This window comes from Felis catus, chromosome D1 (genome assembly GCF_018350175.1).
Source record: "Felis catus isolate Fca126 chromosome D1, F.catus_Fca126_mat1.0, whole genome shotgun sequence".
NCBI lineage: Eukaryota > Metazoa > Chordata > Mammalia > Carnivora > Felidae > Felis > Felis catus.
In genome coordinates, this window is record NC_058377.1 from 9,942,525 (window position 1) to 9,957,885 (window position 15,361).

General features: G+C 41.2%; 1 protein-coding gene and 1 long non-coding RNA gene across 13 annotated transcripts in view; one reads left to right on the top strand and one right to left on the bottom strand.

Moving 5' to 3' along the window:
- Window positions 1-15,361, bottom strand: part of ALG9 (ALG9 alpha-1,2-mannosyltransferase) — a 97,174-nt gene that overhangs the window by 45,218 nt on the left and 36,595 nt on the right. The window contains exon 14 of one of the 11 annotated variants that reach the window (XM_045038277.1): window positions 8,460-8,775. The exons of 8 other annotated variants lie outside the window; for them this stretch is intronic. In XM_045038277.1, the coding sequence (XP_044894212.1) occupies window positions 8,764-8,775 (12 nt within the window). In that variant the 3' untranslated portion in view covers window positions 8,460-8,763. Of the gene's footprint in view, window positions 1-8,459; window positions 8,776-12,275; window positions 12,428-13,252; window positions 13,949-15,361 lie in introns of those variants that run through there. 2 more of the 11 variants (XM_006936613.4, XM_006936612.5) reach the window with 2 other exon arrangements.
- The window catches only part of LOC123380326, a 31,966-nt gene continuing 17,650 nt past the window's right edge, over window positions 1,046-15,361 (top strand). For both annotated transcript variants that reach the window (XR_006585917.1, XR_006585916.1), the window contains exons 1-2: window positions 1,046-4,128; window positions 13,466-13,565. This is a non-coding gene — a long non-coding RNA (uncharacterized LOC123380326). The remainder of the gene's footprint in view (window positions 4,129-13,465; window positions 13,566-15,361) is intronic.

Genomic DNA, 15,361 nt, shown 5'->3' on the forward strand with positions numbered 1-15,361 from the left:
AGAAACCAAGTACAGAAGAAAGCAAGGCTGTATGTCAAGTGACACTGAGATCACAGGTGCAATACTCGAAGTCTTTGAAGTAAAGAGAGATTTTTCCATTTCTTGTCAAGTTGGCACTTCAGAAGCAAAAGATAAAGGGAAGCACAGGGCAGAATGTAAGTAATGGAGTCAAATCCTAAGACTGTTTTTTAATTGTAGAACTGTTTTTTCTGGATTATAGCCTATAGATTAAGGAGTTCCCAACAAGGGTCAAAATGCAGCTCACCAAGACCAGAGTGAATGTGCTTAGACAAATTTGCAACTGGACACGTGGGTGCCTCAGTCAGGTGAACGTCCAACTTCAGTTCAGGTCATGGTATCGTGGTTTTTGAGTCTGAGCCCCACATCAGGCTCGCTGCTGTCAGCACAGAGCCTGTTCCCCTCTCTCTCTCTGTCCTTCCCCCACTCACGCACACACACTCTAACATAAATAAGACCTTAAAAAAAAAAAAAACAACTTCCAACTAAATCAAGATTTTGAACTAAAACCGCAAAGAGGAAAAAAAAAAAAAACCAACCAAATAAAAATCATGAAATCAGAAACTCTAGTACAAAAGATATAATATTTTAAACCATACACAAGCATTACATAATCCTTAATATCAGGAGAAATATTATCAGGAGAATATCAGAAGCGTTTAATCTGCTATGCTAAAAGAAGGTGGCAAATAAAAAGCAAGAGCACACACTTTTCCAGACGTACTCCTTCTGCTCAGTTAACCCTGGATGTGATGAAGCAAACATAAGACAACTCCAAAGGGCAGAGAGAAGGTAGCAGGCCAGCTAGCAACCTCAGGACCCCAGGAACAACACTTTCAGACAATAACCACTCTACTTTAACAGTGATGTTTGTTTTTTTTTTTGTTGTTGTTTTTTGTTTTTAATGTTTGTTTACTTTTGAGAGACAGAGACAAAAACCCAAGTGAGGGAGGGGCAGAGAGAGAGAGAGACAGAGACATGGAATCCGAAGCAGGTTCTAGGTTCCAAGCTGTCAGCAGAGAGCCCAACGTGGGGCTCAAACTCATGAGCTGTGAGATCATGACCTGAGCCAAAGTCGGATGCTCAACCAACTGAGCCACCCAGGCATACTGATGTTTCCACTGAGCTAGGCCACAGTACCCAGATATTTGGTGTAACAGCAGCCCAATTGTTGCTGAGAAGGTAATCTTTTAGCTTAGGTTAACATTACGTCAGTAGACTTTGAGTAAAGCAATTACCCTTCACAATGTGGGGGGAGCCTTGTCCAATCAGTTGAAGACCATAGGAGAAGAAGAATGAGGATCCCTCAAAGAAGAGAGAATTCTGCCTCCACGCTGCCTCTGGACTCAAGCTACAACATTAATTCTTCCCCAGGTCTTCAGCCTGCCAACCTACCTTGCAGATTTCATACTTACTGCTCCCTACAATTGTGAGTCAATTTCTTAAATTAAGTCACTCTAATACACCCATACTCCCCTGCACACCCACTCTCTATCAGTCTATTCTCTGGAGAACCCTAAAACACTAGCCAAACACCCCCCAAAAGAGTCTCATCCATGTATACCTCTGACAACAAATGTCCAGTGAAAACCCAGACTTCCACCTTCACTAGACTGAAATCAAGGGCCTCTCCTCCTGGCCTGGATGGTATTGGAGAAGAATGAAGAATGGTCAAGACTTACAGACCTACTGGGCAGTAACAAGTCTCCTTTCTCCGCTATCCACCCTGTGGCATCCAGTGTCAACCACACAGGGAGCCTGGACTTCCCTTCTACCCATCAGTAATGAGGCACCTCTCCTCCCACATGCTAAGGTGGTATCAGAGAAGGCCTTGTGGAGTCAGAACTTTCACCACTGTCCCATGGTAACACCACCCATGGTGTCAATGGAGGCCACATGTAGGCAGTAACAAGGTACCCCTGCGCTCAGTCAAGGTGCTGTCAGTAGAGGCCTAGTAGTGACCCTGAACTCCTGCTGCCACACAACAGTAACATCCACCCTTGCACACCCCCAATTATCAATGGAGACCAAGAAGGGAACCTGGATTTCCAACTCCATCTGGCAGTAACAAGGCAACCCCCCTTTCTTCCATTAGTGTTGGGTCAGAGGTCAGCTAAAATGGAAGACTTCAAGAAGAGCCAGAATTTCATAATACCCAAAATGTCCCGGTATCAATCAAAACTCACTCATCACAGTAACAACCAGGATGATCTCAACTCGCGTGACAAATGACACCAGATGCTGACACACAGAGAATAAAGATATTAGCATTATCTAACAAAGATTTTGAAGCATCCATGTTAAAAATGCTTCCATGAGCAATTACAAACATGTTTGAAACAAAACAGAAAGTCCCAGAAAAGAAATAGAAATAAAGAAGAACCAAATGGAAATTTTAGAAATGAAAAGGACAAGAAATGAAAAAAAAAAAGTTCAGTAGATATGCTCAAAAGCAGAATGGAGAAATCAGAGCAAGGAACCAATGAACTGGAAAAGATAATAAGGAAATTATACAATCTGAGTAACAGAAAGAAAAAAGGGCAGAAAAATAGAGTTCCAAGGACCTGTGGAGCTATGACAAAAGCTGGAACCTTCATGTCACCGAGTTCCAGAAGGAGAGGATAAAGAGGACAGGGCTGAGAGAACACTAGAAACAATAATGGCTGAAAGCTCCCCAAATCTGGAAAGATGCTCACACTCATGGAATCAAGAAGGTGAATGAATCCCAAACAGGATAAACTCAAAGAACCAGAGAAAAGTGACACCTTGAGTCTAGGGGAAAAATAAGTAGGATGACAGATTTCTCATCAGAAACCAGGGAGGCCAGAAAAAGGGGTACCAGATTGTTTGAGTAGTTAAAGAACAAAACTGTCAACCCACAATGTTATATCCAGAGGAAAAACATACCAGAAAATGGCACAAATTCTTAAAATAGTAATTATAAAAGAAGGAACTGTGGAAAATTAGGAAGGAAAAAAGAACAAAAGAATAAGGATATGGAATAAAACAATTGATTTTTCTTCTCAAGTTTTCTAAATTATTGTTTAAAGGTTGAAGCAAAAATTTTAACATGTTTTGATGAGGTTCTCAACATACACAGAAGAAATATTTAAGACAGTTATAAACAGGGGTGGCTAAAGGGACATAAAGAGACGTAGGATTTCTAACACTTCACCTAAACAGGTACAGCCAGTCAAGAAAATCGTTTGGCGGTTTCTTAACAACTGAAACCTCTATCTACCATGTGATCCCAGCAATCACATTACTGGGCATTTATCCCAGAGAAATGAAAACGTATATCCACACAAAAACCTGTGCACAAAGATTCACAAAAGCTTTGTTTGTTAGAGCCAAACAAACAAAATGACTTATACCAGGTGAGTGGATAAACCAATTGCACTACGTCTATATCATGAAACACAACTCAGAAATGAGGAATCGATACACACAACTTGGATGGATCTCAAGGGCATCATATGCAAAGAAAAAAAAAAAGGCAGTCTCAAAGGTTACACGCTACAGAATTGCATTTACGTAAAATTCTCAAAATAGCGAAATCATAGAGATGGAAGACAAAGTAACCGTTGCCAGGGGTCAGGGATAGAGAAGGTAGCACGCAACTCTTATGGAATGGTACAAGAAGACTTTTGCGCCAGTAGAATAGTTCTGTCCCTTGATCCCAGTGGTGGAACATGAATCTATATACAGGCGATAAAGTGGCACAGAATCATACTAATTCCATGGTCTGTGAGTATACTCCACTTACAACGTGAGAAACTCGATAAGGAGTATATGTACCCTTCTCTGTAGGTTCTTTGTAACTTCCTGGGAATCTAAGTATTTCACAATAAGAAGTTTTTTAAATGAAAACAAAAAAAGCAGTAAGGAGCCTCAATATTTGGCAGGACGGTACAGGTGACTGGAACTGGTTAACTTGGGTCACTAACAGAAGGGCCTATCTTTCTCCAAACAAACTCAGACAATATGAACTAAAAAGCAAAAACATATAAAATCTTCGTGAAAACCCTTCACCATGAGAGGAGAAATGGAAAGGATGGAACGCAGTGAGGAGACCTGAAGGAGAACAGAGACAACAGTAATCAGAAGAAGGTATTAATCTTGTTAATCTTGTTTTGTACACAGCAAACTGCCAATCAGCCTTAACAGCAAAGGCTATAATATTACGGCAATCAACACGAACCTTTATTGTGGGCTGGCACCTTGGTAGGTAAACCTATTAGTTCCGTTCCTTACTAAGGGCAGGCAGAGAGAGCTATAGACATCCGGGTTTGGGGGCTTTAAGGATCTCATTAAAACAAGCAGCAGCAGAAGACTTAATTATTTCTTTCAGTCTGGGATCAGTTAATGAAGACTGACAAGGTTCATCAGGTAACATCTGTGCAGCGTTGGGCCCTGAGGGTGATCTGATAGAAAGGACATGATCCCTGTCCTTCCAGAGCTGGTAACCGAGTATCTTAAGAGGAAGATGCCTACATCTTGAAGAATGATAGTGCCTGAGTCCCAATTAGCCTAAAAGTCTAAATTATCATCAAGGTTTGGGGAGGCCTCTCTTGAACTGAAGACAATTCAATGAAGGGTTAAGTACTTTAGTTAAAGTTTTTTAAACCATCTGTTGTGTACACACCCTGTGTTCCATACAGTGGAGGTTTCCAAGAGTAAAGACAAAGATACAAACCCTTATCCTTAAATCAATATAGAATTTAACAGAGAACACAGTCATGTAAACATAGGAGAACAAGTGAAACGGAAATAAATGAAAAATGCTGTGCCCAATTAACTAAAATCTAGAAACCCCAAACCTCTTATCTTCCCCTAAACACCCCATGTTCTTTTGTACTTCAACCCTCGCAGATGCTATTCCCCGTGGCTAGAACATTTCCCCTTCCTCTGGCAGCGAGTTCCCAATCGCCTTCTGAGACCCAGCTCTCATAATGCCGCTGATCTGAAGCTGTCCCCAGACAGAGAGGCAGGAAGCCCTTCCTACTTTCTCTGTGCCCCTACTGCATATCATGGCACTCACAACACTGTTGAAAAAACGTCTGAGAACAGTCTCTCCTGCTGGACTCTAAATTCACTTGTAGGTTTATCAAAATAATACATGTGCACAGTTCAACACTTACAGAGCACCAGCAGGTCATGAAAAACATCAGAACCCTCCCTGCTCCCTGGTCCCACTTCCCAGAGGCAGCTATGCCCAAGGCCTCCAGTTTTTCCTCCTGGTAGCCTTCCCCCCCCCCCCCCCCCCCCCCGTTATCAAGTAATAATACACAATAACTTCTTTCTGTACTTGAATACATTTTGGTAAGGGCCATTTCTCATCCATCCTGTCAGGTATACTTCCCCATGTCAGGTATTCTTCACCATGAAGCCAGATGTATCCTTCAGTTGTGGGGAATTTGCTCACCTTCCTTGACAATTTCCTCCATTTCATGTGTTCTCTCTGGACCTCCTATTAGCTAGATGCTGGCTCATCTTTCTCCCCTTTCCTATCATCTCTTTGGGTTTTGTTTTCTCCTGTTAGGGTATGGGCGACTCCTCCAACTAAATCTCCATTATTGTATTCTCAGCTTCTAGGAGCTCCTATTTATTTTCTGATGGTTCTTCTTTCAAAGAAAATGGTCCCCAAACTTTTCTTTTTACCTATCAGGGAACACTGATTATAGAAGTTTAACATTTTTTTGTTGTTGTTTCCTACATTGTTTTTCCCAATTCCTCCCTGTCCACCACCACCACCACAATTTTTTTCTTTTTCCTTGGTGGGGACTTCTCTTAAATGACAGGAAACTATGCTTCTTGTCACCTTTGTATTTTCAACACACAGTCAGGGACAATAAAACATAAAAGTGGGCAGATGAACGAACCAATAGAGGAACAGAAATAAAAGTGGGCACATGAATGAACCAATGGAGGAACAGAAGGAGAAGCATCTAAAAATGACTATGAAAAAGATACCAGAAGATTAGAGACTAATATTCTTGCGCTGGTAAGACTGACAGATCGTCGTCGTCTTAGGCCAGGGAGCCCAAGCCTGTGGGGAAGGCCCCCACCAACAGGCGGTATCTGGCACATTTACTGGATGGACAGGGCCTTCTGCGCGAGCCTCAACAACAGGCAAACTTTTTAATTTTTTTTGAAATTTCATTTAACTCCACATTGAGATACCACCTCAGACTTGTCAAAGTGGCTAACATTAACAACTCAGGCAACAACAGATGTTGACGAGGATGCGGAGAGAGAGGATCTCTTCTGCACTGCTGGTGGAAATGCAAAATGGTGCAGCCACTCCGGAAAACAGTATGGAGGTTCCCCAAAAAACTAAAAATAGAACTGCCCTATGACCCAGCAATTGCACTACTAGGCATTTATCCAAACACGTGTGCTGTTTCGAAGGGACACATGCACCCCCACGTTTATAGCAGCACTATCGACAACAGCCAAAGTATGGAAAGAGCCCAAATGTGCATCAATGGACGAATGGTTAAAGAAGATGTGGTATATAGATACAAGGGAGTATTACTCGGCAATCAAAAAGAATGAAATCTTGCCATTTGCAACTATGTGGGTGGAACTAGAGGGTATCATGCTAAGCAAAATTATTCAGAGAAAGACAAACATATGACCTCAATCACATGAGGACTTTAAGAGACAAAACAGATGAACATAAGGGAAGGGAAGCAAAAACAATATGAAAACAGGGAGGGGGATAGAACAGAAGAGACTCTTAAATACAGAGAACAGAGGGTTACTAGAGAGGTTTGTGGAAGGGGGGATGGGTAAATGGGTAAGGGGTTTAAGGAATCTACTCCCGAAATCGTTGTACCATGTGCTAACTAACTTGGATGTAAATTATAAATAAATTATACAAAGGAAAAAAAAAGAATAAAAAGCATAACCAAAAACTGCTCAAAAAAAAAAAAGAAAAAGAATAAGAATTATTTAACTCTTTAACTCTCTTTCTGACTGGAAGAATTTAACGTATTACTTCACAATCTATTTGCCACAGCAGCATGCTGTCCTAATTCAAGGTTTAAAAAAACTTTTTCCTCATAGCTGATAGGTAAACTGCTTTTATTTATTTTTTAAAAAAATTTTTTAATGTTTATTTTTGAGAGACAGAGAGAGGAAAAGAGCACAAGTGGATGAAGGACAGAGAGAGAGGGAGACACAGAATCCGAAACAGGCTCCAGGCTCTGAGCTGTCAGCACAGAGCCTGACGTAGGGCTTGAACCCACGGATGGTGAGACCATGACCTGAGGCAAAGTCAGACGCCCAACCGACTGAGCCACCCAGGCGCCCCCACCTTTATTTCTTAAAAGCAATCTAGAACTAATTAGCAGCAGGAAAAGCAAAAGTGGTCTTAGATGTAACGATTGAAATAACTAAGAGGTCCGAAGGCTAAGAGGCAAAAATTACTGAATAGCAAATCTGTTTCCCAATTGACTTGAAGGTTATTCTTGTGCTCAGTCGGGAAACCCGAGGTCAACGGGACAGCATGTGCAGTGTTATCTGTAAAGCACACCAGAGATCTTGGTAGTTCCAAAGATTTGGTACTTATAGCCCCATTAGGGCCTTTAAAAAAAAAATGAAAGTAAACTATGACTCACTATAATATTTTTAAATGCATTTTTTAGAAGAATTCCCCTGTAATCCAATCGCAAAAAAAAACAAAAAAAAAAAACAAAAAAAAAAAAACCATCAACCTGTTTATGTCCCAGACCTTCTTTTCTACAGATAAGATTTTTCCTTATAAAATCTGGAGCATACTGTATACAGACTGTTTCACTGTGATTATTTTTAGTTTGAGTTTTCTTGGTTGAAATCCCTGGTGACACTGAGTGGCTACTGCCCCTTAGGTCAAGAGCCAGAATCAGACAGGATGGTTTCTTCTCTCAGTTTTGTCAATATCTCAAACTGCAAAATCTGAGCCCATGCTCCCTAACATCGTCTACAATTCAAAAACCAAGAGACTGGATTTAAATCTGCCTTCAAGTATAACCAAAAAGCTCATTTTTTTTTTTTTGTTTCCTCAGATTTAATCATTCTTTCTTGCATCAAAAATAACAAAATTGTAGGGTGACATTAACACATGATCGTGAAACAAAAATGTGTTTCATTTCATTAGTCACAGGCTACATATCAACCAGCTGTTGAAGCTAAAAATATGCCTTAGTTTAAAATTTTGTAAAATACAGCATTTAAGACTCATTTTGAAAGAAATCTGACTTCTTTCAGTTTCTAAGAACCCACTAGAAGCTTTGGAGAAGAACAAATCAGCACCTCCAAAGCACAAGAAAAAAAAGGTGTATCGGGAAGGAATCCAAACTGATTTATTGACAATCATTAGCACACAGTTTACGTCTTATTAATAAATCTATGTTAAGGATGACAATCCACCTCAGACATAAAAAATCTATGTATTCTCAAAGAAAGAAACCGACACAGACGTCACACTGGTAATAAAAGGTGTGCATTTTGCTGGGGTAGGAATGAGCTAAGGGGCACTGGGCACTAATACTCACAGCTCTTGCTCATTAGCTGTAACAGAGACTCAGCCCAGGATGAGGCTGTGGAGGGATCTTTCCAACTCTCCAAACTCAGCAGCACACTCAGGTGGCATCACACGGCACAGTGTGCCCGTGACACACAGTCCTCCCCTTGGGATAGAAGCATTTGCAGACTTCCAGCTCTGCTCATCATCAGGTCCCATGGCCCAGGGATCATGCGTCAAGATAAGATCTGCCACCATTAAATATTCGATTATCAAACAGGCAATGGCATACTCTGAGGTAGCCACTGGATTTCAGGTGTAGTTACAGCAAATTGGAAACACATGTTCAACTATCCCAGGGGCCTTGGAAAGTTACCAAGTCGCTTAAGAAATAAACATATACTTCACTCACTTTCTGAGAAGAACTACAAGCTCTTCTGATTCCCACCCAGGGCTCTTGCCATTAAATCCTGCCTAGATTTGATAGGGAAAGATGACAGGTATCCTTCTGGCTTTCCATTTCTTCTTTTATACTAACTCCCCTTCAGTTAAGTAGTTGTCACCTAAAGGCAGAGGCCGTTTTACAGTTTTGTCACCTCCCATCCTTGCTGAATGCATATTTGACACCTGAAACTTTACGATGAAGAGTGAAAATGTACCGCGCTGTAAAAAATGTCAACTTCCAGGTCAAAGTTTTTGGTCATTTACTCACGAAAGATAGTGTCAAGTTTACTTTTCTAAATGTCAACATAATAGACTAGGGAATTAATTTTCAAGAAGCATTTTCAACAGCTTTCACTTAAATTATTAGTCATCCCAACCTCACTCTGCTGCACCTATTAGAGCAATCTGAATTTGCTCTTTCGACACTCAGGCGGGTAACAGTTCACAAGGATATCTATAATACACTTTATTTTCTCCTGCAGTAAGGACTTCCTATTCTTAGAGCAGGGGGTGGGGACAGGGGCACCTGGGTGGCTCAGTCGGTTAAGCATCTGACTCTTAGTTTCAGCTCAGGTCATGATTTCATGGTGGTTTGTGAGTTTGAGCACAGAGCCTGCTTCGGATTCTCTTTGTCCCTCTCTCTCTCTCTCTCTCTCTGCCCCTCCCCCACTTATACACTTCTCGCTCTCAAAATTAATAAACTTTAAGGAAATAAAAAGGAGGAGGAAGGATGAGAAAAAGATGATAGAGAAAAGAAAAGGGAGTGGGGACCCTGATGATATCTATAGACAAATACAGTAACTGCTACTTAAAACACCCGCTCCAGAAGCTTAAAGTAAGTTCTTAAAAAATTCCTGCTCTGCTATTTACAGTCTATTCAATCCTGTTACATCGAAGAATGCTCAGCTATTACGTGCAAACATATACTCGAATGATACGCCATATGACATAAACCACAAGCGGCTTTGGAAGTAAGAGGACGGGTGCAGAGCATACTGGGGACTCCTAAGTGTAGCTAGCCTCTTACACTCGGACCAACCTTTGTCAGGTGACAACCCCTGTGAGCACATCACGGACTCTATGGTACCTCGAGTTCCCTTCCAAATTCGTAATTCTTTCTACTGGTTACAGGGAAAAGAAGGGAGTAACAAAATAAGCAAAGCTTTGACTGAATATACAGTCAATTCTGTCGTAACACTTGTTTTGAAAATGCAAATCTGTTCCAACACAACAGATATATTAGGAAACAGTTGGACCATAATTCATTCTTTGCTTTTGCTCATGTGGCATCTCATCTATGAGAAACACGAGGTGAATCCAGAAAACCACAGTCGGCTGAACTAATGGGAGCAGGAGGATGCCAACTGCACACGAGCACACCCCACTGTCCCCCAGCTTCTGGGGTGCACCATACGCTCCAAGCCACATGCACCTGTAACTGGGGTTAGGACTTTCTGTCCTATTGCAGAGCACCCTTTCCCTGCTGCACAAGCAGCAACCCTTCCAGCACCACAGCCACAAGCAAACTTCAGGTCTTTTTCAGGGTCAACTCCCACATGCTTGTAGTACTTAGGGACTTGTAGCTGCTTAACATATGTGAAACTGTGCTACCATTTTTATATGCTCCATTCTCTTTTTTTTTTTTTTTATGTGTCACAAAGTTTTTGAGTACTGTGTCTCTAATCCCAGTTTTCTCATAAGCCTTGTGGGTTTGTTTGTGGTTTGTTTTTTTTTTTTTTCCTCTTTTTAGCACACAATGATTTTTAGCAACTCTGTGTCATGTTAGAGTCAAACTGACTGTATCACTGTCTGGGGAAAAGTCATCAATGAACACTTGCATTTTTTTTTTTAAGATAACAGATGGACAAGCTTCCTACAAGGCTGCTTATGCATTAAGTTAAAAATCAGCAAAGTCTCAGTTCTCTGCTGTACAGGTGTTGGTTACTCCTGTAGCTCCCACATTAGGTATCAGATTTGTAGTCAGAAGGAAAGCATTCTCCTTGAAATAGCCAACAAAAAACTGGATTTGTAAAGTAATAAAGAGAAGACACTAAATGTATCTTTTTTTTAATATGAAATTTATTGTCAAATTGGTTTCTATACAACACCCAGTGCTCATCCCAACAGCTGCCCTCCTCAATGCCCATCACCCACTTTCCCCTCCCTCCTACCCCCCATCAACCCTCAGTTTATTCTCAGTTTTTAAGAGTCTCTTATGGTTTGCCTCCCTCCCTTCTTTTTTTTCCCCTTCCCCTCCCCCATGGTCTTCTGTTAAGTTTCTCAGGATCCACATAAGAATGAAAACATATGGTATCTTTCTCTGTATGACTTATTTCACTTAGCATAACACTCTCCAGTTCCATCCACGTTGCTACAAAGGGCCATATTTCATTCTTTCTCATTGCCACGTAGTACTCCATTGTGTATATAAACCACAATGTCTTTATCCATTCATCAGTTGATGGACATTTAGGCTCTTTCCATAATTTGGCTATCGGTGAAAGTGCTGCTATAAACATTGGGGTACAAGTGCCTCTATGCATCAGCACTTCTGTATCCCTTGGGTAAATACCTAAGAGTGCTATTACTGGGTCATAGGGTAGATCTATTTTTTAATTTTTTGAGCAACCTCCACACTGTTTCCAGAGTGGCTGCACCAGTTTGCATTCCTACTAACAGTGCAAGAAGGTTCCCGTTTCTCCACATCCTCTCCAGCATCTATAGTCTCCTGATTTGTTCATTTTAGCCACTCTGACCGGCATGAGGTGGTATCTGAGTGTGGTTTTTTTTTGTATTTCCCTGATGAGGAGTAACGATGATCATCTTTCAGCCACCTGGATGTCTTCTTTAGAGAAGTGTCTATTCATGTCTTCTGCCCATTTCTTTACTGGATTATTTGTTTTTTGGGTGTGCAGTTTGGTGAGCTCTTTATAGATTTTGGATACTAGCCCTTTGTCCAATACGTCACTTGCAAATATCTTTTTCTGTTCCATTGGTTTCCTTTTAGTTTTGTTGATTGTTTCCTTTGCTGTGCAGAAGCTTTTTATCTTCATGAGGTCCCCATAGTTCATTTCTGCTTTTAGTTCCCTTGCCTTTGGAGATGTGTCAAGTAAGAATTTGCTGCGGCTGAGGTCAGAGAGGTTTTTTCCTGCTTTCTCCTCTAGAGTTTGGATGGTTTCCTGTCTCACATCCAGGTCCTTTATCCATTTTGAGTTTATTTTTGTGAATGGTGTGAGAAAGTGGTCTAGTTTCATTCTTCTGCATGTTGCTCTCCAGTTCTCCCAGCACCATTTGTTAAATAGACTGTCTTTTTCCCATTGGATATTCTTTCCTGCTTTGTCAAAGACTAGTTGGCCATACTTCTGTGGGTCAATTCTGGAGTCTCTATTCTATTCCATTGGTCTATGTGTTCTGCTTTTGTGCCATAAATGTATCTTCTCAATTCAGAGTTTGATTCTGGAAGAAAATGTGGCATGTACCAGTCTAAGAATACCACCTGTTCGATAATGAAATATTCAAAAGCTATTCGATACCTATTATGAAAGAATATGGAGCAAAAAATATTTCTGCAATATAGTTCTAACAGTGTGTTACAAACCACAGAGCCTTGACACTCTTATTCTTGATAAACTCAGAGGTAAAGGAGAATAGCAAACTAAACGAAGCCATGCATGTTTCCTAGTTTCCATGCAGACTAGAAACAGGAGACAGACCCAATCACTTAGCACTGACAGGGAAGGCTGGATAAAATCTGTCACTCAGAGCCAACAGGCATGCTATTTACCATGCTCAGGAAAGACAGGGACCGTAATTATTTTGCCTTCTTCAAAGAACCTTAACTTAAAGCCAGGATTGGTAACAGAAGTCACAAAAGTAACATAGTACAGCACGTGCTTCTATACACTGGGCCAAGTTATTTGGCCATTGTAGACATGATCCTGGTACCTGTTTTTTTTATTAATGTGTATATATTTATTTTTAATAAAGAGAAAGCATGTGTGCATGCATCTGAGAAGAGGACGGGCAGGGGAAGAGACACAGAATCCCAAGCAGGCTCTACACCGTCAGCCTCAATCCCACAATAGAACCGTGAGACCATGACCTGGGCCAAATTCAAGAGCCAGACGGTTAACTGACTGAACCAGCCAGGCACTCCCTGGCACCATTCTTAAACTACAACATTAACACTTAAAAAAATAATTGACCTTTTATACACACACACACATACACACACCCATATACGCAAGGGAAAAAAGTGAAAGGAAAAAAAAAAAACCAAAGTGCTAACACTGGTTTAATATTTGGGTAATAAGATTATATAGTACTTTTTTATTCATAGCTTCCATTATTTTATACAACGAACATATTTTACTTTTATCACCAGAGGAAAACCACTACCTTTTTAAAAATAGCTGGCTGGAAGACACAAATCCCTGACCATTGCTGACAAAGATTTCACAGTAGGCCATCCAATGTCTCTTCTACTTTCTACAGGGTGAAAGGTGAGCAGCCTGGATTTGGAGGCCCACTTGCCCTACCACGTAAGAAATGTCAGAAAGAACTTTGCAGAAAACTCTCCAACACAGGAAGGCGGGTGAGCACAACGGAAGACATTACACACTCGTAGATCTGACTTGTTCGTCCCTGTTTTTATCAGACAGTATTTTGGTGACTCCCAAAGGTATTCTGAAAAATCTTGGCTTTTTGGATAAAGGTAACATAGAGCCACTCAACTGAATTTAACAGTGTTTGGTAGCACAGAACACGGGGGTATGACCTACCCAAAGAAACCCAGGGACCAAAGCCCAAGAAGTGTGCAAAAGGCCCCCGCAGATTCTCTGGCCAGCTCTCTCTCCACATCACTACCACAGTGATGAGGAATGTTCATTTCTCCACTCGGAAAGCAGGCACAGCACTACCCCCGAGGCTGTGGTGAATACAGAAAAAAACCAGGGCTCTCCTCACAGCATGCACAGGCTGATGGGGAAAGACAGGACACAGATATCAGAAATACGTAAGTAACATAAGACAAAATTAAATGGCTAAATGAATGGTACAAGTAAGTATTTAAGGCATTTAAAGGAGCACAGCTCAGCTTCAACAGCTGGGAAAGGCTACCTCCTAAGGCAGAAGGAGGGAGACGAAGGAGGGAGACAAAGGAGGGAGACAAAGGTGGTCCAGGCGTGGTCACCAAAAGAAGCAAAGTCATTGGGATGGAAAAGGTAATGTGAGTGTCAGTGGACAAAAATCAGGTTGGAGAACAAGAGAAGTAAGGATGGACAGAGAGATTGAAGCTGATTATAAAACCTCTTTAGGGCTCCCTTACCTCTAATCCATGTGATATATACCATTATCAGATAAAGAACATTTGTGGGAAATCCCATGTACCAGATACTACGCTAAATATGACAGATACAGCATCTCATTATAATCATCCAAAGTGAGCGTCATTATTCTCATTTTACAGATAGAAACTGATATTAGTTGAACAGAGAAGTTAACCCATTTGCCCAAGGTCACCAAGGTAAACAGACCTGGGATTTGAACTCAGAATACCTGACTCCAAAGTCCATGCTCCTTTTTACTACTAGCTCTGTATTACTTCTTCCTAAAACATAACTACGACAACCTCAAGCTCAATCTGTATCTTTCTCCCATCATGCTGTACGTGCCTAGCCTTCTGACTACCCAGTTTCCTCATGGGGAGTCCCTACGCATCAAAGCCTGCTGTCGGGAGAGTATGCGCAGCTAAAACAAAAGTGACCAACAACAGTTTACCCCATCCCGGGCTATCTTCAATGCTACAGAAATCAGAGACTCAAGTTATAAAGAAAGCTCTAAAATCAACCACTCAGTGGAATAAAGATCTCACCTTCTGAGAGGGCCAGGCCATTGTATCTTACAACGGCAGCCTCCACAGCTTATGGCTACAAGGCCCGCGGTAAGAATCTCATTGCTCGGCCCTGAAGGTCTCTGTCTGGGAGTTGAAAGGCCACAGGAGCACTTCACAATACCACAAGCCCCCATCATTTCACATAATAAGTACATGGGAAAACCTAAACAAAACGTATTTGTCATCTACCATTCAATGTTTCTTTAAAAGACAGATTGGCAAAAAAAAAAAAAAAAAAAAAGCGTTTTCTAGTAATTCTATAAAATATTCTTCTACTGTCTCTGGGAACCAGGAGCATTACTGCTCTCACCTTTTCTACCATGAACGATTTTACAAGTATCAATGACGCAAGTGTCCTCTTTCAAAGGAGCTGAAATAAAACCACATGGGATATTGGAGTATGTGACGATGAGTGGGGAAAAGGGCACAATCCTGACAGGGAAGGCTCCACGTGCTCACCATGAACACAGCCTGCACTCACGACTACCCATTTGCTA